The following is a 24,821-nucleotide window of genomic DNA, read 5'->3' on the forward strand; positions in this document are numbered from 1 at the left end:
AAAGAGACTCAACTGAAACGTATCAACGGATCATGTAAACCGCTTAACCCAGACAGGATCTCTACTGGAGTATGGCAAACAGCCAAATTACACCATGCATGTAAATTTAGCCAGAAGCATAATTGATTCCATTTTCCTTTTAGAATTCAGTTGAACATTGGGTTTCGTTTCTCAGCCACATAATCCCTTTCCTGAAAAACAAGGCCAAATCATCTCATATGCATTTATCATAATCTCTATTTCAATTATTTTTTATTAACTGGTATCTTTTTGCATTATTAGAAATGTTGTAATCTTTTTATAATAGACCATTGAAATACAAGGACTTTTTATAAAAAAATAACTGCTATGCTCATGCCTAAAATTCCTGTTGTACAGAGCATACAATCTGAACTTGACAAATTAATTATAAGATTCAATCCTAACTAGAGCTGAAATCATTAGTCAATTAGTCACACATTGCCAGACCTATGTCCACAGCACTGTGGACTAAGGTCTGGCTACACCACAGACACATTCGAGGATAGGAGAAAAAAAAAAAAAGAAAACTCTGGGGTGTTTGCATTTCTTTAAACCAATCACTATCATTTTGGGCAGTGCTAAGCTCCGGATGCAGCGACGATGGTTCTGCAACTGAACTTGTAATGGTGGAACACACAATAATAAACAAGTTGTTCACACAATACAGCAACGTGAGCTATTTAAATTAGCTGGATATATGGTTAAACGCAATTTGCTCTTACCAGTGTATCACCGTGTGTACTTCATCCAATCCTCGCAAATTGGTTCGGAAACGTCCCAGTTAGACAGTAAATGCCGTAAACATATTCCTTGTTAATATTTACAATCATTCCCCCGAAAGAACCAAGTTGGCCTGACTTCCAAATTTTCTTCAAAACTTGCGTTTAGCCTGCTAGCTTGAAGGCCGTTATTTCCTGTAGCGAAGGGATTTTGAGAACGGCAACACACAGAGAGGGGAACATCCTGCGCGTGAGCAATGTGCCGGATGTCAGGCTTTATCATGGAAATGTACTTCCGCTGATCCAGACTATTTGTCAATTAATCCATTGGTCAATTAGTCGAAGCTTCACGTTGGTCTTTAGTTAAGTGTGATGGGCAAAATTCACTATTTTTGACATATAGACCTATAATTAGTTAATTAATTGAGAACATAACTGGCATATTAATCTATAATGAAAGGCAGGAAGGCGTGATACACATCCTTTGCTTTTATACTGATCATGTATTAAAGCTATAGCGCGTAGTTGCTGCCCCATGAGGAATTCGAAGTAATGACAACAAAACTGTCCATGAGAATGTAACAGATATTCATTAATATCAAAAAGTTACGCACTAAAGCTTTAAGTGCTCATTTATTAGTTGCAATCCAAAATAACCTAACCGTTAACTTATCTTTACATTTAGCTACAGGGACCACCACATGGCCAACACATTTTCAGACACCTTTTTACAACCCCTTTAAAAACTGGAAACGTAGGTGCAAACATATGTACCCTCAGACCGTACGGACACCGTCTTTGAACCACACTGGTGCCATTTGACATTAACCCAAAGCAACGCGGACCTTATCCTTCTAAACAGGCAGCTAGTGCAGCTCACTTTGTCCCTTTCATTGGAGCTGAGGCACACTGAGTTGCACGGTGATGATTAAAAATGTAACATACTCCTTCACCTACAGAATCAACTGGTGTCAAGTTTGGAGAGTGAACATTAATTATCTAGCAGTGTCCAAAACTGGCTCCTGAATTTTTACATTATTAATACCCTCAACACAACGAGAGACATGTCTCATTATTAGAAGCTCGGCACCAGTGCCACGATTTTCCAATTACTGCCACCGAGTCAGTCTGCTCAACTACAAAAAACACATTTCCTTTGCCTTAAAAAAAGCTCCCTGTTTCAGTACAACTAAAAAGGTCAGTTCACACATTTTGCACTGAAAAAAGTATAAAACCCCGAGTTACAACATACGTTTGTAATTAATCTTAAAGTACAAACCTACATATGCCGTTTGTATCTAAGAGTACAAACAACATATGCAAGTTATTTATTTTTTATTTTTTTACTCACTGCAATGTGACACGTGCATCGAACTATCAAGAGAGTAATCTCGGCAGGAATTACTGATATCACCTGTGATGTCTCGCTGTATTTGTACTGTGGTGTTTAGTTCAAGAACCAACTCTGCATGTCAGCAATTAAGGCTCATTATTGTCTTGATGTAAATGACTTCAAGCTGTCACCAGCCCACCATCACACTATTAAAATTCCCTGAAAGTCTGAGGAGCAAGAGGTATTAAATGTATTTTGCTACTCCACTACTTCATGAGCATAACAATTTATATGACAATAAGTTCACCTCCTGCAGTGGCCCTCAGGCAAGAAGAAAACAAGACTGTCACACACATTTTTTTTAGACTCCGCAAGCCAACTGCTTGCTACTGAAACTTTCCAAGGACAAGGGTTCTCTCTTGTAGTCTTGCAGTTCTCACAGTTAAGATTCTCTTTGACGAGTACAGGACTCTTTCGAAACTGTAAAAAACTAAAAGATTTCTAATGTGAGGCGGAAAATAGCATTTCGAAAAACCAACGGACTGTAAAACACTGAGATAGTGAGAAAATATTAAGCAATGTTTAAAGGGCAACTATTATATAGCATTTTCAGGATTCTACTTGCATTTTGTGTTTGTACTAGAACATGTTTACACAAACTTAAAACTCTTAAAGCTTATAGTTAGGGAGTGAGGAGTTGCAGCGTCTGCCTAGCCCGGCACACCTGCTTCTCGTCATAGTCAGATTCATCTACCATATAATCAATAATATAATCAAAGTAGAGGGGAGGCAGGCCAGTACAGCCTGATCCGGCTGGGGAGAGTTCTAGCCCGACCAGGCTCCTCTCCTTAACCTGCCTCTCTTAATTATGCTGTTATAGTTTTAGACTGCCGAGGGACTTCCTTTTTACATACTGAGCTTCTCTCTCTCCTCTCTCTTTCCATCTGTGTGCATCCATGTCCCAGAAATGCTCGTTACTAACCTAGCTCTGGGGAGCTTATTCCCCGAGGTCCTTATGTTTTTTTTTTTCGCCCAGCATGTTTCCTTGGATTAGGGTGGCACCAAAACCATGGTTGCAGCTGTCACCATGGTCCTGCTGCACGCCCTGCTATGCCCGATTACACCCTGCTATGCTCTGCGGTGCCCTGCAGTGTCCTGCTATGTCCTGCTACGTCCTGCTACATCCTGCTACATCCTGCTATGCCCTGCTACATCCTGCTACACCCTGCTATGCTCTGCTGCGCCCTGCTACGTCCTGTAACGCCCTGCAGTGCCCTGCTATGCCATGAACTACTACAACTACTATTTCTAGTCACTGTTCCATTATCTTTTATTGTTACTGTTATTGCCACTGTCCATCACACCCCCAACTGGCACCGTCAGACACCGCCTACCAAGAGCCTGGGTCTGTCTGAGGTTTCTTCCTAAAAGGGAGTGTTTCCTCACCACTGTCGCACTAAATGCTTGCTCTTGGAGGAATTACTGGAATTGTTGGGTCCTTGTATAGAGTGTGGTCTAGACATACTCTATCTGTAACGTGTCTTGAGATAACTCTTGTTATAATTTGATACTATAAATAAAATTGAATGCTTTATTTTTCTCATACTGCCCATGGCTGCTGCACCTGTATTCACCCTCTGTAGGAGCGCTTGTCTCTTTAATTCCTCCTCCCGAAAAAGCCCAGTCCGCTCTGATTGGCCAGCCCGCTCCCTAGAAACTCCGGCGCCTCCGCTCCGTGTTTCACTAGCTAGCTAGTTGAAGCTGGAGCTACTGCAACGGAGTATATAGAAGGAGTTTGTGTCATGAAAAATCACCAATAAAGGCTTCGAAACCAAATATTACGCAACCGGACATGTCCCAGCAGTAAAGTGACCGGAATTTGGGGAGAAATGACCAGCATTGGCCGAGATTACAGCTATGTCGCGTTAGCATGTAGCTACTTAATAGATTAATTAATGGATTGTAGTGGAACGAAGCAGCACTTTCTACCGTCAAAAATCACGGATAAAGGCTACTGAACCAAACACTACCCAATTGGACATGTTTCAGCAGTAATACAACCCGGAATTTGGGAGAATTTAACAACATTGGCAGCCAAGATGACATGGTTTACTGCCGTTAGCCATGTAGTTACATGCCGCAATGTTAACACCGCAGTGGCTTAAAAAAACAACAACAAAAAAAAACACTCCAGTCCTGCCTACTTGGAGCAGATGACCAATCACAGAAGATCGGCTTAGAGTTGCGTAAGACTTTAGTCTGGCTATCACCAGACCAAGCTCAATCTTTTAAGATTGAACATTAGTCTTGGGAGTCTGCTCTGTATTTTCTCTGCACTAGAGGCGTGATCAACGGGCATAGTTCAAATGACTCTGTACGCAATTGGATAGTCCTTCAACCAGTCAGACCAACGATCAGTTTTACGTAGCAGTGACAGTGGCATCAATGGGTTGCTGCCATGGAGTGCTGCGCTTCGGTGGCCGGCTTGTTGAATGTAAACAAAAAGCTGCTTGGTCGCTTCTCTAGCGTCTTCGTATTAAAAAGCGCCAATAGTGCGCCAGGTGGATAAGCCAGTTTGTGATTGGTTCCCGCAAATTTGTAATAGAGGCAGGATAGATCAACTCTGGTTCCAATTGTTTTTTCTACTCTCGGCTAAGTCTTACTAGACTGGGTAAACCCAGCCCAATCTGCCGCCGATTTGATTTCCCCCTGCAGCTCAGGCTGGGTTTACCCAGTCTAGTAAGACTTAGCCGAGAGTAGAAAAAACTGTTGGAACCAGAGTGTTCAGAATAGTTGGAAATCTTAACGTTTTAGCTCACAGGGATTTGTCTTAAATACGTTTACCTCATTATTTGGTCACATTTAACATGAAAATCCAACATAACATTGTAGATATGACAGAAAACACAAAAAAGCATAATATGTCCCCTTTAATAACAGAAGTTACAAATCCCAAACATGAAAAAAATAAGATATCTGCATTAACAGAATGTCACACAGTCAAACCCTTCTACTAGTAGTTCACACACACACCCACACCCGCACACCCACACACAGCAAGAACCCCTGGAGACAATTACCATGTCTGCTTTCAAACCTCGACTTCAAAAGAAAAATTCCTGGGAATCTTAGGCATTAAAACGTCTTATTTTCCACCACAATCTCCTTTTATCGGTGCTACAAATCCAGCTCTCCTTAACACAGGTGCCATCAGCAAAAAGGCTTGTATTTTAAGTAAGGTAACAAACCACTTCACAGTGGGCATTTGATTTCATAATGTGGAAATTGAGAAGGACCGGGAGTTTATGAACATGTCTGTCTCTTAAGGTGAATATTTGCTTTGATATTCTGACACTGGGGTACAGCCCTCCCATCTGTGTTCACTCAGCCTCTGTGGGAAATAACTGTCTCTTCCCTCCTTCTCTCGAGGCTGGCAATAAGCGTGGTTTGAGTAAGGAGCACAGAAGGCAGTCCCTTGATTCATATCAAAGGCAAGTTTTAGGTTTCTCTAAGCCCATGGGTTAGTGCTACAGCTTACAATAGATAAGATGATCCGACTGATACGTTCCGAGGGAGAACACAGTGAACTGTTAAACAGAAGGTGTTGCATAGGAGCTCTTTACAAGTAGTTTTCAATTCATTGTTTACAGTTTTTCCAAGTGAGCTAAAATATTTTTTAGGTTAGACGCAACTTGGAAATTAGATGGGATACTTGAATTTACTTGCACTAATACAGCCCTGAATAATCTCTGAACAACGAAGGCTTTAATTAAATTAAATAAGACACCTATTCCTTAGTTACCACTGCTATACCCATCTGTTTTCATCCTCGCGTGACACATATGTACTTTACAATGATGCGGTGACAGATTTACTACTTGAAATTCTAAGTAATTTTTGAACCAATGGGTCCCTCCTCTCAAACCGAGGCAGAAAAAAAAAGCAGCTTCTCATTTCTTGCCCCCCAAATGAGAAATTTTATCAGCTGTAGTTCGCCAGCTGGTTAAGCTAAATTAGCTCCGTGAGTTGGTTGAAAACGCTGTAGGCTGATCCATGTAGAAGAAATAAAGAAACAACATAGCTGTGAACAGATGAGTAACCCCACAAACTAATGTAGTTCCTTAATGATGTCTTCCTTGGCATTGGAAGGAACACTCTTTTACTACTGGTAGTAAGATAGTAAGCTGACAGCTTATGTTAGAGTGGTTAAAGAAACTATCTAACCCATTCCTTACAAAAAGAAAACCTACAACCCTATTCACACCACTTTAACTTGTGGAAAAATCCAAAGCTTGACAGGCCCTAGTTAGGATTGCTAACATATGAATGAGAAATGGGCCCCAATTCTGGTTACACTTTATACACAAAACACCAACAAACATTCTGTAACACTTTCCTTGAAGGTATCTACATAAGAGTGACATGACACTGTCATGAACACATGACACAGTCATGACACACAAACCCTAATTCTAACCCTAACCATAACTTGTCATGACAAAAACCGAATGACACTTACTAAAGCGTTATGTCATAAATGTTTATGACTTGTTTATGACACATTCATGACAGTGTCATGTCACTCTTATGTAGATACCTTCAAGTAAAGTGTAACCAAACATTCTTTCCCTAGCAAGACCAGTAAGAATCATTGTATAAATTCTTTCTGCCCATGCTTGGATTGTGGTTGTGTTGCAACTAGATTAAAAGATGTTCTTTCTGTATAACAACTTCTTAATCTTACATAACACAATACCTTTCTACATAAACGTTTCAGTACCAATCTGCTAGAGATGAGAGAGAAATAATATGTGCTTACATATTATTCTATTGTCTTATCCAGCTGTCCTTTCAAGCTTCAATAGCTTCTCACACTGTCTATTTGAACTTGAGTTCAGTGGAGAGGATGACTCTGTTGCTTTTTGGCAATTCTAATATTGTTACAGTGACGTCTGGACTCAAAGTGACTGATGAAACCGCTCAAGCTTTTAATTTAAATGGAAATATTCTTCCACGGCATGACCAAGGATACAGTTCATTGGTGATAACATGCCTATGTTTTTTAAACACCCAGCACAGGCAATGAACAGTTTAAAGATATGTGAAGTGCCAGCATTATTAAAGTAATTATGCTGAATCTTATTCTCGCTACACTGACCACCAGAAATTTGAAAGAGAGAAAATGATGTTGCATGTACATCAATCAATACTCTACTTCACACACAGAGCCTGCCAAAGCATTTGATGGCAAATTGCCCAGTGGACCATGGCAAAAGAGCATGTGCTTCAAGAAATTTTACTAAATATGGCAAAGGAAAGAAATCGTGGAAGCTGGCAGCGAAGGGAGTAAGACTATAAATTCCTTATTGATTCTCAATAGCTATTTTAATGATGCCAATATTTTACAATGACTCAATAGCATATCATGTTAAATTTAAATATATGCTTATAAATCATATGGGGAATTCCCAAAAGCATACTGAATGTGCTAAAATCTTTCCAGCCAAGAAAACACTATTATAAGCCTTATGAGGTGGATAAAGGTGAACTATGATATGTGTTGCTGCTTGATTAGGAAACCGTTTGCTAATAAAATGTATTTATAGCTGTTAATTCATCTGTAAAAAATAGAAATATTTGTTTTTTTCCTGTGGTCACGTTTGCATTAACCTTCATCCTGGACTAGACACCTGTCCATTACACATCCTATATATTTTTTGCACATTCTGCACTCAACCCATTCAGCTTCCTTTCTTCATGCAAAACAGCTATTTTGTATTTGTTTCTGTTTTTGTTTATTTCATATCAATGTTTAATATGTGTGTTTGTTTATGTATGCACCAATCACCAAGGCAAAATGTAACTTATTGTGGAAATAACCCCTTTTCTGATTCCATTTCTGATTTTTACCATAAGATACCAACAACTCTCTCACAATCTAATACAGGAAATCACACATGAATGCATGTCAGTCTTTGTTTCAGCTGTGATTTTGTCTACCTATTAGAACGGAGCCACGTGGAACAATTCTACATCATTTTTATAGGTTATGTCATGTGACTGATGGTGTGTTAGTGCAGCAAAACGATCCTGGATTAAGCTTGAGAGCTTCATTGTGACATTTAAGGGAACCGTATGTGCATTTCATTTGGATTTTACTCTTATTAAAGAGTGAGCCGCTTTTTAAATGATCCATTCTAAGGTATAATAGTGTGTCCGTGAATACAAAAAATAGTCTTTTTGTGATTTCACCATGCCACCCTTCAGCTCTAAAGTTGAAAGCTGGCCCAGAAGAGTTGAAGGTAAAGACATTTCAGCGAGACATCACTACACAAAGGGAAAGCACATCGTATTTGATGTTAATTCCGCTTGATCACAAGCAGGTACCTGGTGTATACTGTATGGGGCAGACTGTGAATTCTCTGCTTCCCTCAGCACATATCACCAAAGCCTCATTGACAATAATGATCACACTCCTGCCAATTACATTTAAAATTTGATTCAATCTGGTACTTTTTGCCCATGTTTGTTAGTGATTTCCTAGTCAGACCATTCATAAAGGCACTGGCAATCTTCAGAAAACAAACACTTAATGCCCACTACAACAGCTGGCAGCACCTAGCTGGCACACAACATTACCTCTGAAAAAATCCCATTAATGTGTTGACAAAACAGATGATGGGACAAACTTGTTGCCAGTCTCATGCATTTCTACTTACATATACAGAAAAACTTCTCTATATATATATATATATATATATATATATATATATATATATATATATATATATCATGTGACTGATGGTGTGTTAGTGCAGCAAAACGATCCTGGATTAAGCTTGAGAGCTTCATTGCGGACATTTAAGGGAGATATATATATATATATATATATATATATAAACACACACCTACACACACACACAGTATATATATATATATACACACATTTTTTTTATATTATCTGACTTTTCAAGCTGCTCTATGATTGCTATGATGGAATGATATCAGTGATCAATATTGACCCTAATAAGAATGATTAGACCATCTCTATTAAATACAGTAGTACAAAAATATTAAATACGGAAATATACACTCAAATTGTACAGATTAAAGAGTAAAGAGAAATAAAGATTAAACATACTAATCTCAAATTCATTAACAGGTTGTTTTTGTTATTCATTTTCCTATAATTTTTTAGTGATTATATCCTGGGAATAAGTCAGACTCATTGGCTTGTTAGGTAAATAGTTTTAAGTTTGCTGCAGAACAAAGAAAGATTAATGCCACTGGAAGCATGGGTGGCCTCCCTCGCCTCCCCCTCTTTCTCCATACTTTCCTCCCCTCTGATGTCGCTCGCAGGAAGTTGCTGAGCAGACATGTCATCCAGCAGAGTACAATTGAGTTTGTAATCTCTGACCCTGCAGTGGCAGAGCCTCTCGCTCTCTGTCTCTCTGGTTCTCCCTCTCTAGGAGAGATACTTGTGGTTATAGTGCTGCTAGGTCGGGGCTTGGCTGGATAAAGAACTCTTCTCATATGAACACACACAGGCATGTGTGACATAAAGCAATTGCTTAGGCATGCCTGGGGAATGCTGGAACACGAGAACACTCAAAATCAGCTAGATGTAATGAGTGAAGTAATGCCTTTCCTCACATTTGGATGGAAACAGGCGTAAAGAATAATGATTAAATTGAGAGCTCATCCAATTCTCGATAACACCAGAGCAGGGAAACTCGGTCGCCCACTGACTTTGTGCAAAGTACTTATTGACTGTGCCACACAACCTTCAAACATTTCCTTATTCCAAAACAGAAAACTGGCACAGACACACGCCTCACGTGGAGCCATTCTGGGGCATCAACAACAAACACCAGATGTGGAGATGCGAGATAAATGTCAAACATATTGATTCTATGCTTCATTAAGGCTTATTGTGGGGGGTTGGACTTTGCCTGTGGCAAGGCATTAAATAGATCACAACATTAAAATCTACAGAGGTCTCGTTTTTCCTGTTTTATGCAAACATTGTTTAACACAGTCGGGGCCATTATTTCAAAGACAGCACAAACTGAGAAGCAGACGACAAAAAGGCTGTTCCAGTTACATCTGCTGGGAGATAAATAAATTGCTAACATACAGACGTGTAGAAAGTACTAGAAACCCATACTTGAGTAAAAGTACAAGTGCTCTATCAAAATAGTGACTTGAGTAGAAGTAGAAGTGCTCTTTAAGCACCACACTTAAGTAGAAGTACTAAAGTATTCAACATTTTTTGTACTTAAGTATTGCAAGTAGTTTATTTTAAAATCTACTACTCAAGTACTACAAGTAAAAGTATTGTGTTTAGTTATTAAAGAAAGCAGTCAAAAGTTTGAATATCATATTGTTTATATTATTTCAAATGTTTAGCCTAAGGCTGTAGCCAAAGAATTAACAAATATTAAATATATTATATTAAAAATAACAAATATTAACAAATACTGAAATAAAATCAATTATCACACTGTGCAAGTCAAATGAACATCCTCTCCAGCACAGTAACAATTAAAGCCCCAATAAAAACCTATCACACACTAGCTAGTAACATGTGTGATGTAGCTACAGGAAAGTTAGCAAGCTAGCAACATACAGATAAAACTAGCAGCTTCACATCACAGGGTCAACCGGTTAACATTCAGGACTCACTGCAGACTCAAACAACTCAGGAATAGCTTCATCTGCTGCAACAATAGCTAAATAGAAAGAGTACAAACTTACATCGTCTCTGACTTCTGAACAGGCGACCGCCGTAATGAAAAGAAACACGACGCGATCTCTGGGATTTCTTACGTAAATATAATTAAGTAGTAAATAATAGTAATTAGCGTACGTAACTAACGTACACACACTGTGACCTACACAGTCTCCGTAGCGTGAGGAATTCACAACAGTAACGAGTAACGATGCAGCACATAAAAAATGTATCGGAGTAAAAGTAATTCATTCATCGAAAATATGTACTCAAGGAGGAGAAAAAAATAATACTCCAGTAGAGTACAGATACAGCCTTTTAGTACTTAAGTACAGTAGTGAAGTAGTTCTACTTCGTTACTACACAGCTCTGCTAACATACCTATTCAAAAACAGCAACAGCTAAACATACTTTAACCACAAAATCACAGGCTTTTAAAGTCTGGCCTGTACCGGTTATAGTCCTTTGACTTAATTTCATTTATTTGATTCTCTTTACTACGCTCCCTCTGTATATTTAGTAGTATTTGGAAGGTATAATTTATTTCTTCTATATATGCTATATTCACTATTGCTTAAAATGTGTTAACAGGCAAGCAATGAAGCTTGCTAAGAGAGTTCAGCCATCTAAATACTAATACGAATATTGCAAAATACATTATTACCAGTAACAATTTTATTACAATTTTAGCCAAATAACATGTAATAGTTGGCGATTGCTACCCTGAATCTTGAATAAAAACCATACGTTTTCCTAGTAAGAATACAAAAGAATATCTTCTTTTTTTTTTACATTAGATTGTCTTATCAATCAAACTCAATAAACAAATTACAAAACAACAACTGGTTAACTTAGTAGGTTTGATATCTCGTCATTCCTATTATACAGCAATATAATATTAGTCAGAACTGTAATATTATGAGTACTTTGTAGCCTTTCCTGTGTAAGTTCTAAAGGACTGTACAGGAGTAATGACTACATAATTACTATGGAAAAAAAAAAAATTCAGTTGAGAAGAGAAAAAAATATATATTTTACAGCTTAGAAATAAGTCACAGGACGAATAGGTCAGACTTAAGAGCAATAACGATCACATATTTTTTACAGAATAAAGAGAATAATTTGAACCTGTTTAGCATTGAGTCTAACACTTTATATAGCTTGGTATTCAGTTACCTCACTTTGATTCTGACTTATTTTCATCAACACTGCTGTCTTTCAGACCAAGGAAGCTGTCAGAAATATGCTGCCTTTATCTTTGTTCCAAGTTCCTGTGATCAGCATACAGCAGTAGGAACAAGTCCTGTTAAATGAGCAGAACCAAATGAAGGAGAGATAATAGAAAGGGCTTTAATGAAAGTTCCCCCAACACAAGGAACTGTGTAACATTCAATGAAGTAGTCTAAGGACAGGAGTGAAATTCTAAACAGTGTAGCAGGCCATTTCAAGTCTGGCAGATGGTTCACTGTATTTTTCATGCTGTTGAAAACCTGTGACTGAGGTTTGGTTGGTTGTCATCCAGTGCCTGGGGACTCTGGGCTGAATGCATTCTACACACCACTGCAGAATCACATGATGTCTGACCTCTCTGTCATGGCAAACTGCCCAGCAAGGAAAAGGGAGGAAGGGGAGGAATGTGGGTGTGTGTGACTGAGGGTTGTGCAGAAAGAGATAGCAGAGCGAAAGCAAAAGAGAACGATGCATAGTTGCATATAAGTGTGCGCGTGTGTTCACTGAGCATAATCTGACTAACACATACCCTTTCACAGCCCTGACCTGTAAAACATACTGTTCGAGAGAAAGTGGGGGAAAATATGAAGATGGAATGATGGGAGGGGGAGGGGAGCAGGAAGAGAGGGAAGCAGCCACAGCTGCATTCACGCAATGTTACAGCGAAAGAGGGGGAAGAAAAAATAGCATTGCCTGACTTACCGTCCTTTGGAATGCATCCAATATATCCGTGTGTGTGTGTGTGTGTGTGTGTGTGTGTGTGTGTGTGTGTGTGTGTGTGTGTGTGGCATGCTGGCAGGAAGGCTTTCAGCATATAAATATCACATTACCACACAAGGAAACACAGGCATCAGCCCGAGCTTCCAGCCGGCCTAACAAGCACAGGAGCTCCACTCTGGAGGTCAGAGGGAGAGCTTGCACAAATGGAATTCCATAGAAACCAGCACTTCTTTTAACAGATAAGTGTCTAAGCATGCAGCTATGTGGTGTGCGGTACACCTATGGATTCTGTTATGTGACATGTGCTTGTGTGCATACACTGTGTTACAAGCTACAATACAACTCTCCAAAGGCCAGAATGTATCTTCAGCTGTTCTATTAGTGATGTTAATTACCATTGTATATTCTAATGCAGGCACTAAAATGTATGCAGATGATACTGCTACATACATATACTGTATTGAGATGATACTTTATGCAGATAGCGTTACATACAGTGAGGAAAATAAGTATTTGAACACCCTGCTATTTTGCAAGTTCTCCCACTTGGAAATCATGGAGGGGTCTGAAATTGTCATCGTAGGTGCATGTCCACTGTGAGAGACATAATCTAAAAAAAAGTAAATCCAGAAATCACAATGTATGATTTTTTAACTATTTATTTGTATGATACAGCTGCAAATAAGTATTTGAACACCTGTCTATCAGCTAGAATTCTGACCCTCAAAGACCTGTTAGTCTGCCTTTAAAATGTCCACCTCCACTCCATTTATTATCCTAGATTAGATGCACCTGTTTGAGGTTGTTAGCTGCATAAAGACACCTGTCCACTCCATACAATCAGTAAGAATCCAACTACTAAAGCCTGGTTCACACGGGACGATTTTAAAATTGTCGGCCGATTTTCCAATCCTGAGAGACCCCACACACGGCGATAAAAAAAATCACAGGTCGAACTGTTTTGGTCGTACAGTGTGTGGTGCGCAGCACACGGCAAAATCAACACATCACACACAAACCGATTTGACTGGCGAGCATTCCCAGGTCAGACGGGAAATCTCGCAAAATCCCTTGAGATAAAACGCGACTTCAGAGTAAACAATCATGGCGGATGCAGTGGCGATTTATCAAAAGAAAAGGCGATGGTCAAAGAAGTGGAGACAACGCGAGCATGGACTATACTCCGCTACATCATGATATGGAGGTGAGTTGTTTTTTTCTCATAGAAAAAAAGAAGAAGCTAAACATGACTGTCAATCTCCCTCGGACTGGGGCTCCATGCAAGATCTCACCTCGTGGGGTCTCAATGATCCTAAGAAAGGTGAGAAATCAGCCCAGGATTACACGGGAGGAGCTGGTCAATGACCTGAAAAGAGCTGGGACCACCGTTTCCAAGGTTACTGTTGGTAATACACTAAGACGTCATGGTTTGAAATCATGCATGGCACGGAAGGTTCCCCTGCTTAAACCAGCACATGTCAAGGCCCGTCTTAAGTTTGCCAATGACCATTTGGATGATCAGATGAGACCAAAATATAACTTTTTGGTCATAATTCCACTAACCGTGTTTGGAGGAAGAAGAATGATGAGTACGGAGCATGGGGGTGGTAGCATCATGCTTTGGGGGTGTTTTTCTGCACATGGGACAGGGAGACTGCACTGTATTAAGGAGAGGATGACCGGGGCCATGTATTGCGAGATTTTGGGGAACAACCTCCTTCCCTCAGTTAGAACATTGAAGATGGGTCGAGGCTGGGTCTTCCAACATGACAATGACCGAAGCACACAGCCAGGATAACCAAGGAGTGGCTCTGTAAGAAGCATATCAAGGTTCTGGCGTGGCCTAGCCAGTCTCCAGACCTAAACCCAATAGAGAATCTTTGGAGGGAGCTCAAACTCCATGTTTCTCAGCGACAGCCCAGAAACCTGACTGATCTAGAGAAGATCTGTGTGGAGGAGTGGGCCAAAATCCCTCCTGCAGTGTGTGCAAACCTGGTGAAAAACTACAGGAAATGTTTGACCTCTGTAATTGCAAACAAAGGCTACTGTACCAAATATTAACATTGATTTTCTCAGGTGTTCAAATACTTATTTGCAGCTGTATCATACAAATAAATAGTTAAAAAAAATCATACATTGTGATTTCTGGATATTTTTTTTTTTTTTAGATTATGTCTCTCACAGTGGACATGCACCTACAATGACAATTTCAGACCCCTCCATGATTTCCAAGTGGGAGAACTTGCAAAATAGCAGGGTGTTCAAATACTTATTTTCCTCACTGTACATATTATGTACGCAGATGATAATGCTATATACATATACTGTATGCAGATGATACTGTTACATATATGCAGAAACATCTGTAGAAGGCACTAAAGGAAGAAAAAATATATAAAAGTATTTGGCCTTCATTGTAAACAAGACTGCATGTGTCGGAATGCCATGCATGCAAGAATCTTAAGTATTTAAAAAATGAGTGTAGGGACATCATGCATGAGAAATATTATCTTGTCCACATTTTATTTTGTAATGAAGTAATTTTCTTCTTCTGACCAAATAAACTATTTTATTGCACTGATATTATGAGTCCTATTAACTTGTGTTGTTAAAAAAAAAGGTTTTGCCTGAATTAGCTCTACCACTATTGCAATGCTGTTAATGTCAGTGCTTTTTAAGCCTTAATGACTCACATAATATACAGTATGTAGGAAATAGCACAGGTGTTACACAAACACTAACTGCTTTACCCAAGTGACACACAGTAAGCCATGACTGTGTGACAGTGAACCAGCATGCAAAATACCAGGACCCTTAAAACTGATATAGGTAAATTAAAAGTAGCCATTGTTAATTTAATTATTCACACCTGTACTTCTACTGAGAAATCTCCGAATGTCTTCAGTGAAAATGGCCTTATGCACTTTTGTTTTCATTTTGTGAAATAAAACTGAATTGGTGTTAATATAGCCCATGAGTGGATCGGAAGTTATTGATCAAGGAAATGTGAAACCTGAATCTAGACCAGTAGGGGACCTCAGCTATAAACCATATAATACAAGCCATGACAATATGCGTTTATCTGATATACAGAAGTACCAGGGGACCTGCTATATCAGCCTTCAACAGACCAGGGGTCTCATTTATTAACCTGTGCGTAGGATCCTTATTATAAGTGTACGTACGCCCAAAAGCCAAAAATGGTGTACACCAAAAAACATTCAGATTTATAAAACTGTGTGTACGCACACCTGTAAACAATGTTCCCTTCATAAATCACAAATTACCCACAAGTGTGTGCGTCGTGTGCGTACATTTCGGCACTCGGGGACAGCTTCGATATACCAGACCTAGATTAGCTGTCTGCCATTTCCCTCTGGAAACAGCCGGTGGCTCCCAGAGTAGCGAGGACTTGAATTTGGACCGGGATGGCACAGTTCCGGCGCATTGCCCTCTCTACTGGACCCAATTCAGTACCACCAAAAGAGCGCAGCTTTAGGGAATCTAAATTGGCATATTAGCCATATTAGTCATGGTCCCTGAAGTCTCTTTCTCTCCTGATTCTTCGATTGGCGTAGTACTCTTGCAGTGCCATCATGCAGCATTACAGACGGGAGTCACCGCAGAATTTATAGGTTTACAATAATTTGTTATTGTTAACACCTTGCCAAAATCACAGCATCAGCTAGTGGTATCCCCCACCCCGAGATACAATTTGAAGACAAAAGTGTAATAGGCAAACAGAATTTTCTTCATGCAGGTTTTGTCACGAACAGTATTAAAGTTTGGACCGATAACGAGGACATTAAGTGTATATGCACAGTATTAAAGACAGATATGTAGTTATTTACACTGTGTTCTGCCGTTATCTAATGCTAGGGTATTTGATGCTATCCTGTATTCCATGGAGTCGGGCCATCTCCTACTCCTGCGTCCGTAACGGACAATGTGATTCTAACTCTGTACAAGTACAAATAGCACTGTTGGATTTAATCTTCATGATAACGTGGATCAAAAAATGTGCGTGAGGCATCAATACTTGAACATATTACAAGTAATTGGTATTCCCACATTTACTTTCTGCAGTCTGACATCAGTTCACCACCTCACCATCTGCGTCGCCAATTCCCATTGTCTTCAAAATGTGCGTACGCATCGGTCAGAGAGCGCGTGGAGGACCGCACATTCTGCCGTCAAGTTTGTTTATTATAAATCACAACCTTAGCGTGGGAATGGGCGTACGGACATTTTCAGCCCCGTTTTGTGCGTACGCCAGGTTTATAAATGAGACCCCTGAACACATGCTTATCTGTGAAACATTAGGATGCATTACTTTAAAAAACAAAACAACTACGAATGTTGAAACTTCCAGATTGCATTACTATGTCAATATTTCATCAACAGGAAACTCATAGGGTCCTTTGATTAGATAATATATGTACAGATCAAATACACACACACAAAGCCTTGGTTTTCTTGCCCTCATGGTCATTTCATATGAATCAATAAAGCACTGAAACACTAGACCTCTCTGGCTTGTATTCACAGACAGGTAGCTCCTCAGCTGGTGATATGGTCTTTGCAACAGAGAAATAAATCAGACCTTATTAAGGGTGTGGATTGATCCAATCAATCTTTTCACCACAGGAGGAGTAAGACTAAGATTTGAGCTCTGTATGTGGTGTGATGTGCCTTTGCCTGGGCTGTGAACCATTTGGATAACTAATAATAATTCTGTGCATGTCTAGATAAATGTTGTTTTGCTCCATTTTATGCACAAATTTAAAATATTGGGCAGTAGAGTGTCATTTGTATGTGTGAAGTAAACCATCTGCAGCATATCCACCACCCATAAATCTGCTTAGCTTGGATGGAGCTCTCTGCTCACCCTTTTTAATTATCTCACGCTGCCTCTTCCAGCAAACGCATTCCAATTTTCAATCTGTAACATACCTATCTTTTCCCCACCCCCTCTGCCTTCTGCAGTCGGCAGGTCAGGCATACATCTCCACTCATTGCTGAGTGAGCACTGGGGGGTAGGGTTGGAGAGACAGAGCACAGATCATAATGGCCGGCCAATTATCAGCAGTACAGGGGGTTGGGGAGTTGGGAGGAGTGAGAGATTATGAGAAGAATGGATCAATACACCAGTCCGTTTCTAATGAGGGACAGAATTGGTCCAAGTCAAGCAGATGGAAATCCTGCTCAGCCTGGGGGTGGTCTTTCTACACGGTCTTTCAGCTGGGTATCAGGTTTTTGGTGCTGCTTTGTACAACAGCCCCCCAACAGGGGAATGACTGCCATCACACTGGATCAGTGATATTCAAATATTTACAACATTTACTGCATTTATTGCGTTAAAAGTGTTTCTCTCATGCTCTCCTGATCCACCCACATTCCACTTTCTCTAAATATTTCATACATCACTAGGGGCAGATTTAGAAGGGCCTGAAGAATAATGGCTGTCTGTCCTTCACCAACCCCCTTTTAACCACCCACAACTGCCAGACCAGGACAGTAAATCCTACACCTCACCCACTCACCCTGCCCAGAAGCTCAGCTGTGTGTACTATGCACTCACACAGCATGCACTCTTCTGCTTACATTAAAAGGAAACAAGCTTAAAATGCTAAACAGCTAATAGTCTCTGCTTTTTTTTCAAAAATGGTGACTGGAATAACACTAACCAATTGTTCAGCACCATCATTAGGCCTTTGGTACTGTTGTTCTTCTCCGGTTGCTTCACTATTTTCTACATCTGCCTCTCTTTCTTTTTTCTTTTTTTTCTTCTTAGGGGCCTTGTGTTGGGTGGGGGTGTTATTTATGGCTGCTCTGTGCAAGTGGACACACACACACACACACACACACACACACACACCCTTTCACAGGATGAAAGGGCAGTCACACTGCCTGCAAACATGATTTTACAGCCCTGGGTGGAATGAGTGGTGGAAGAGAGAATAAGGACAGAGTACAAAAGGGGTAAGCCCTTAGATTTACAGGTCCCAGCAGTCAGAATGCAAACCATGTAGCAGCACACATTTTAAAGCTTTTTCTTTTACCCAAACACAGACAAATAAGACAAATGTCTTTATGCCGGAAGCACAAAATGATTGCAGAGATGCACAGAAACATAAGAACATCCTCAAAAGGGGATCATTGCTTGTTCCATGGCTCGGTTTAAAAAAAAAAATTGAACAGAAGAACGTGATGGTTAAATCAAATGTATTGTCTGTGTATCAATTAAAAGGTGTATGTGTGTGTGTGTTTTGTGTGATAGGACAACTATAGACTAAGGCATTTAGATGTTTATACCCAACATAAAAAGAGAAGTAGCCTTATCAAATGAGGGTGTGTATCTGTGAGATTTTATTCACTTTTGCTTAAATTATTTAAACCATTAATTGATCATCAGAATAGTTGGCAATTCATTTCCTGGCGGACTAAATGAATAATCAGTTAATGAATTGGACAAACAGTTAATATTATGACAAACATATAATGCTAAATAATATAATAATAATAATATAAATTATAATGCTATAATCTAAAATATAATACAAACGGAGAAGTCTCTGCCGAAGCCAGAGGCAAAACAGGCAAGGTGAGGACAGCATTGTAATTAAGTTTAAATGTGTTCCACTGACAGCGAATATAACAGCGACTCACACTGTAATCACATAATGACTTAATGGGGAGTGGGGTGTATTTTTCAGTTTATGCTTTTCATTCAATCAATTTGGGTGTAAAAGCTCAAGTAAAGAGTGTACAAGTCCAAAAAAGGCAATGGAGCACCTCCATGATTTGCTATATCACATTTTAAGAGTCCTCGTAACACACTGGTTAAGGGTGGATTTCACTTTAAGTGTTCATGGAAGACATAAAATGAAAAGCATAAAAAGCAGCAGTACACCCCATTGTTTTATTAGTAATGAGAGGGTGCTGTTTGCTCATCATGTCTTCTGTAGATGTAGGGGCGTCGGACTGGGGGCGAAAAAGGGGACTGAATACCCAGGGCCCTCATGTGAGGAGGGCCCAAAAAGATGCTAGAATGAATAGCCGTGGATGCAGGGAGGGGCCCATAGAAATTGCCTTTCTACAGGGCCCAGAATTTTGTGCTACACCCCTGTGTAGATGCGAGACAAAATATGGCTTTGTTGCTATAAATGCATGCTGCATAAACACAATAGACTGATGCCAATGTTATGCGTGTATATATAAACCATGTTTGTGGGAGGTAGAACAAGGCCTTGTATTTGTGTTTCAGTGGGTTTTCCTGTGGTGCAGTATGCCTCTAGTGGGAAATACTGTAAACTGGCAGAGAGATTCTGGTGAAAAGGTGCTGTCTGACCTCTGCTGGTAAGAGGGAATATTGCAACAATCTTTACAGACAAGGCCCAAAATGCATGGTCAACTCAGTCAAATACAATATCTCAGGAAGGGAATTATGGCCATCCTTCTAACACATAAAAATGTAACTATAAATCAGTAATTCACAATGATTTAAACTCACAAGTGTGTTCCTATCTGGAGGACAATTATGTTTGACTGTGTGTTTTTGTACCATACTGTGTGGTCGTGGATAAGATAAGCTTCTGGATGTCTATAAAAATCACAATCCACTATGCCAACACTATTACATGATGAGACAGAATTTGGTCTTTAGCATAGGGAGTGGGAAAGCCAAGAGTAGGACAATGGGAATTCTAAGAGTTCTTGCAGTCAACACACATAATAACAACAAAAACAGTGTCAAACTGTCCTCCAAGCCAGCCAAAAGCGAATCACACATTTTGTGCCTGTGTTTCTGCAAGTACCTGTACTTGGATCACAAATCAACCGACACTGACACTCAACTCGAGAAAAATAAAATCCTCCACGTCACATGTAACAGAAGTAACTTCGCAAAGCATCACGGCGGTTTGTGTGGCACCATTTTACACTTATCTTTCTGTCCATCACCCCCCTTAAGCCTACTTAGGATTATATGAGAGACAGCCTGGTTTCAGAACTGAACGACCACCCATATCGGCAATTAAGTATGAAGTTTTAAAAGAAATTTAGTTTTGGTGTTATACTCTTAATTCTGCTATGGTGAAATGTTTCACTGACCTGTTCTCTGAACTGCTCCTGAGACAGGCAGTCGGTCACGTTGATGCAGCCCAACAGACAGCCAGTGGGGTAGTCTTTGGGAAACCTGGGCTCTGCACAGAAAACAAGGGCAATCAAAGATCCAGTCAAACTTTGGGGCATTGGTTTCCAAGATGTGTGCACTGTATGCAAGACATCTAGAAGCTCATCACTTCCAGTATTCATATTCTTATATCCCGATTTGCTGTGTACAGCGTGTGCACCTTTCTTGTAGACATTGCGGTAGATGGCTTCAACCTCAGCAATCTCCTGAGGAGTCGGCTTCTTGGCCGCAGCAGCAATCCAAAGACGACCCCGATGGGATGTGTACCAAGTTCGCCCCTCAACCCTACACACACACACACACACACACACACACACACACACACACACACACACACACACACACACACACACACACACACACACACACACACACACACACACACACACACACACACACACACACACACACACACACGTATTTGAAAAAGTTATCTCTGCTTTTATTGGCCTGATGGAAAACAAGTCGTCATATGAGTTTTAAACTGTGGATTTTTTAGGATAGTACTGCAATTGGTTTATCTTATATCTTAAAGCTAATATGGGATTTTGTTTGCTCCTTACCTCTTGATGCCTTTGACCAGCAGCGTGGCCCACGGTTGGTGCATGCTAAGGCACCAGCCCCCGTCAGACATCTCCTGAAGGTCTTTGTCTTGGAGCCGCAACTTGCAACGTTGTTCTCCTCCCTTGTCCTCTGCCGAGCTCTTTCCCTGCTTTAGATTTCTCTTGTGGCTTCCACTGCCTCCAACATCCACCCACTGGAAAGTGCATTCATTGTCATATCATTTTCATTAGTAGATTCAGTGTGAATACTATGTGCACAGCTTTCATGATGGGAAAAAAAAAGTACAATATAAACTCAGGATACATGTGAGAGAAACAGCTGTCGATTTCAACCCATTTTACTGACGTTCCAATTAAATTGAATAATGACACAAATGAGTAGACTAAAGAAGAAATATATGCAGTTTTGAAAATGTACCACAGGGTGACACCATTGTTCCTCCCAGTATAAAGAAATGACCTACCTCTGGTGCAGACTGCATTATGTTGGGGTTGACCAGCTCTCCGAGGGTCTGCCTTCCACCTTGTCTTTCAGAGTACATTGGCGATTTTGACGTAGAGTCGCTGTTCATAGCCATGAGGGTCTCATCCAACCTAATTTGCATTAACATTTCAAAAAGAGAAGGCGTTGAGCATGACTACGCAACACAAATCTGCCCTTGCAGCCTGGTTTCAAGTGTTGTCAGATTGTCTTACTTGTTGTAGTACTCATTAAGGTTGTTTCCCTCGTCGACCACTTGTCTGCCAGCAAAGTCCAACGTGATCTTTCGGTCCTTGCGAGAGGCATGGCGAAGTTCTCTCAGCTCCTCCTCCTTTTTCCTCAGCTTTTCTCGCTCATTGGGCGACAACCACTGATTGGACTCAGTGGCAAAGTAATCCGACTCATCATCCAGAACCTGCGTTCTCCTGACACTGGAGTTTAGGGGGACAGCATATAAAAAGGTAGCGTTGTCACCAAGTTTCAGGATTATCTTCGGCAGTAGTCCAAAAAAAAAGTCCAGTTAAAGTGTTGACACTGCACACCAAGCGTGTTTTAGGATACCTATTCTTGTCGTATTCCAGCAGTTTGTCTTTGTGCTGGACAGCCTTCTCCAAGCCAGCCTTCATCTGGGCCTCTTGGTGTGGGAGATAATCTCTTTCTCCGCCGTCTGTCACCAAAATAAAAAAATAAAACATATTCATAGCATTGATAGACGTCATTATTTCATAGATTTTAGTATTTCAAAATTCGGATTAGTTTTGACTCGCACCTCCCATCAGCTTCTTTCTTAGTTTCTGGCTTTTGTTGGAGTCTCGTTGCAGGATCTCCTGCTCCTCTCTTGTGCAGACCTGAATCAGAGAAGACATGTGAGTAAAGAATTCTAAAATAGAAAATAAGGATTGTCAGCGCCACAAGAAAAAAAAAAAGAACAGAATTCAAGGACTAAAAACTCTAGCGTACCAGACTTCCACAGAAGAGGCAGGGTCCGGAGCCCTCTTGCTCACACACTATACGACCACAGGTGATGCAGTTGTTGATAAGTTTGTGCTTTTGGGCAAGGCACTCACAGGCGTGTCGCCCCGGGAGTAAGATAGACAGCTTGTCTTGTCCCTCTTTGGCATAGAGACTGACAAACTTACTTTTCTTCTTTGTTGAAGAACTACTGTTTTCGTGGGCCTGAGAAAGTAGCAAATGAAGGGATGAAACAAGGCGAGAGGAAAGAAACAGATTAGCACTGCGACAAAAAATGAAATGGGTCATCTACAAATGAACTTCATGTCACAGAACAAATGCTTGGGCCAATGTGGACTCACCCTCATCAGATCAATGGGTGTTTTGACTGCCTCTGGCTCAGGTTCTGTTTGGCTCACAGTCATTGCCTCCTGTTTGTTACGGCCCTTGCGTTTAGACTTCTTCTGGGTATCTTTGGACATGTCTTGTGAATCTAGACAAGTAGAGCAAATCAACAAAGAATGTAGATAGCGCATTTGAGAGAAACTTTGATATTTCAGTAATTACATTTCCATTCAGAAGACATGTAATCATTATTATCTTTTTTTTTTTTTTTTTTTTTTTTTTTTTTTTTTTTTTTCTCTCTCTCTCTCTCTCCTTTTTTTTTTTCTCTTTTTTTTTTTCTTTCTCTCTCTCTCTCTCTCTCTCTCTCCCCTACGACGGACAATGGCACGGAATACACGAACAGACTCGAGTCACTGACCTCGCCGGACTGTCCAACGGCCGATTAACAAGTTGGTGTGTCATATATATATATATATATATATATATATATATATATATATATATATATATATATATATATATATATATACACAGTCAGACTCAATGACTAATCTGATTGGTGCTAACCCGGAAATGACGAGCGGGATGGGCGGGACAACGCATCTCAAAATCTGACGAAAATCTTTTAAACTGACTTTTGGCGATCTAAAATGAAGGCCGATTCAGGAAACTGTATGGCCCGTTTCTCGCTCAAAATGTTTTCAGAAACACGTTTCAGTTAACTATTTTAGTACAATATGAGATCGTATTTTGAATAAGCCGCCATTATGGCCGGCTGGAGAAGCCAGACGCACGTGACGCGTTCGTCATTTCTTTCATTTATTTTAGCGCCGCCTGCTGTTATGGAGACGTATTACGTCTCGCGCACGCGCAGAACGTATGCTCGAGTCGGCGTCGCTTCGGTGTGTTCCAAGGCACTTTTTGGACCTTGGGGGGGCCTTTTCTGCCGACGGTCGGCCGTTGGGTTGGTGTGTCAGGGCCATTACTTGAAGGTATCTACATAAGAGTGACACTGTCATGAACACATGAACCCTAACCCTAACTCCAACCCTAACTCTAACCATAACTTGTCATGACAAAAACCGAATGACACTAAAAGAAGAGTTATGTCATAAACGTTTATGACTGTTTATAATGTTTATGACACCTTCATGACAGTGTCATGTCACTCTTATGTAGATACCTTCAAGTAAAGTGTAACCTATGTTTTTTACAATGCTCAGTCATGCCCAAATACCTTGCACTGTAGCCCTTTATCAGGTTGGCTGGGAGGAATTTTATGTTCAATCTTTAAATCAAATACATTCAATTGGCAGACATCAGACATTTATTGGCCTACCTGGTGAAGAAAAGGATTCCTTGTGAAGGATAAGACTTGAGGTATCTGTGGCCTGTCTTTGAGTCTTCTTCCATCTGCAGAGGAACTCATTTATAAACAGCCCTTTTCTCCCATCTGTGCCCTGTAGGAGGTCTCCCACATACTCCTCAATCTCCTCAGCATTTCCGATGGATAGAATGTATCTAGGCAGCAGG

At 40.3% G+C, this 24,821-nt stretch overlaps 1 protein-coding gene across 1 annotated transcript in view; it reads right to left on the bottom strand.

Annotated features, from left to right (window-relative positions):
* The window catches only part of trip4 (thyroid hormone receptor interactor 4), an 86,131-nt gene that overhangs the window by 59,720 nt on the left and 1,590 nt on the right, over window positions 1-24,821 (bottom strand). The window contains exons 2-11 of the mRNA XM_039795566.1: window positions 24,628-24,809; window positions 23,306-23,436; window positions 22,953-23,168; window positions 22,762-22,840; window positions 22,554-22,659; window positions 22,208-22,423; window positions 21,976-22,105; window positions 21,512-21,705; window positions 21,109-21,233; window positions 20,867-20,958 (exon numbers count right to left, since the gene is read on the bottom strand). Coding sequence (XP_039651500.1) covers window positions 20,867-20,958; window positions 21,109-21,233; window positions 21,512-21,705; window positions 21,976-22,105; window positions 22,208-22,423; window positions 22,554-22,659; window positions 22,762-22,840; window positions 22,953-23,168; window positions 23,306-23,436; window positions 24,628-24,809 — 1,471 coding nt within the window. The remainder of the gene's footprint in view (window positions 1-20,866; window positions 20,959-21,108; window positions 21,234-21,511; window positions 21,706-21,975; window positions 22,106-22,207; window positions 22,424-22,553; window positions 22,660-22,761; window positions 22,841-22,952; window positions 23,169-23,305; window positions 23,437-24,627; window positions 24,810-24,821) is intronic.

This window comes from Perca fluviatilis, chromosome 3 (genome assembly GCF_010015445.1).
Source record: "Perca fluviatilis chromosome 3, GENO_Pfluv_1.0, whole genome shotgun sequence".
NCBI lineage: Eukaryota > Metazoa > Chordata > Actinopteri > Perciformes > Percidae > Perca > Perca fluviatilis.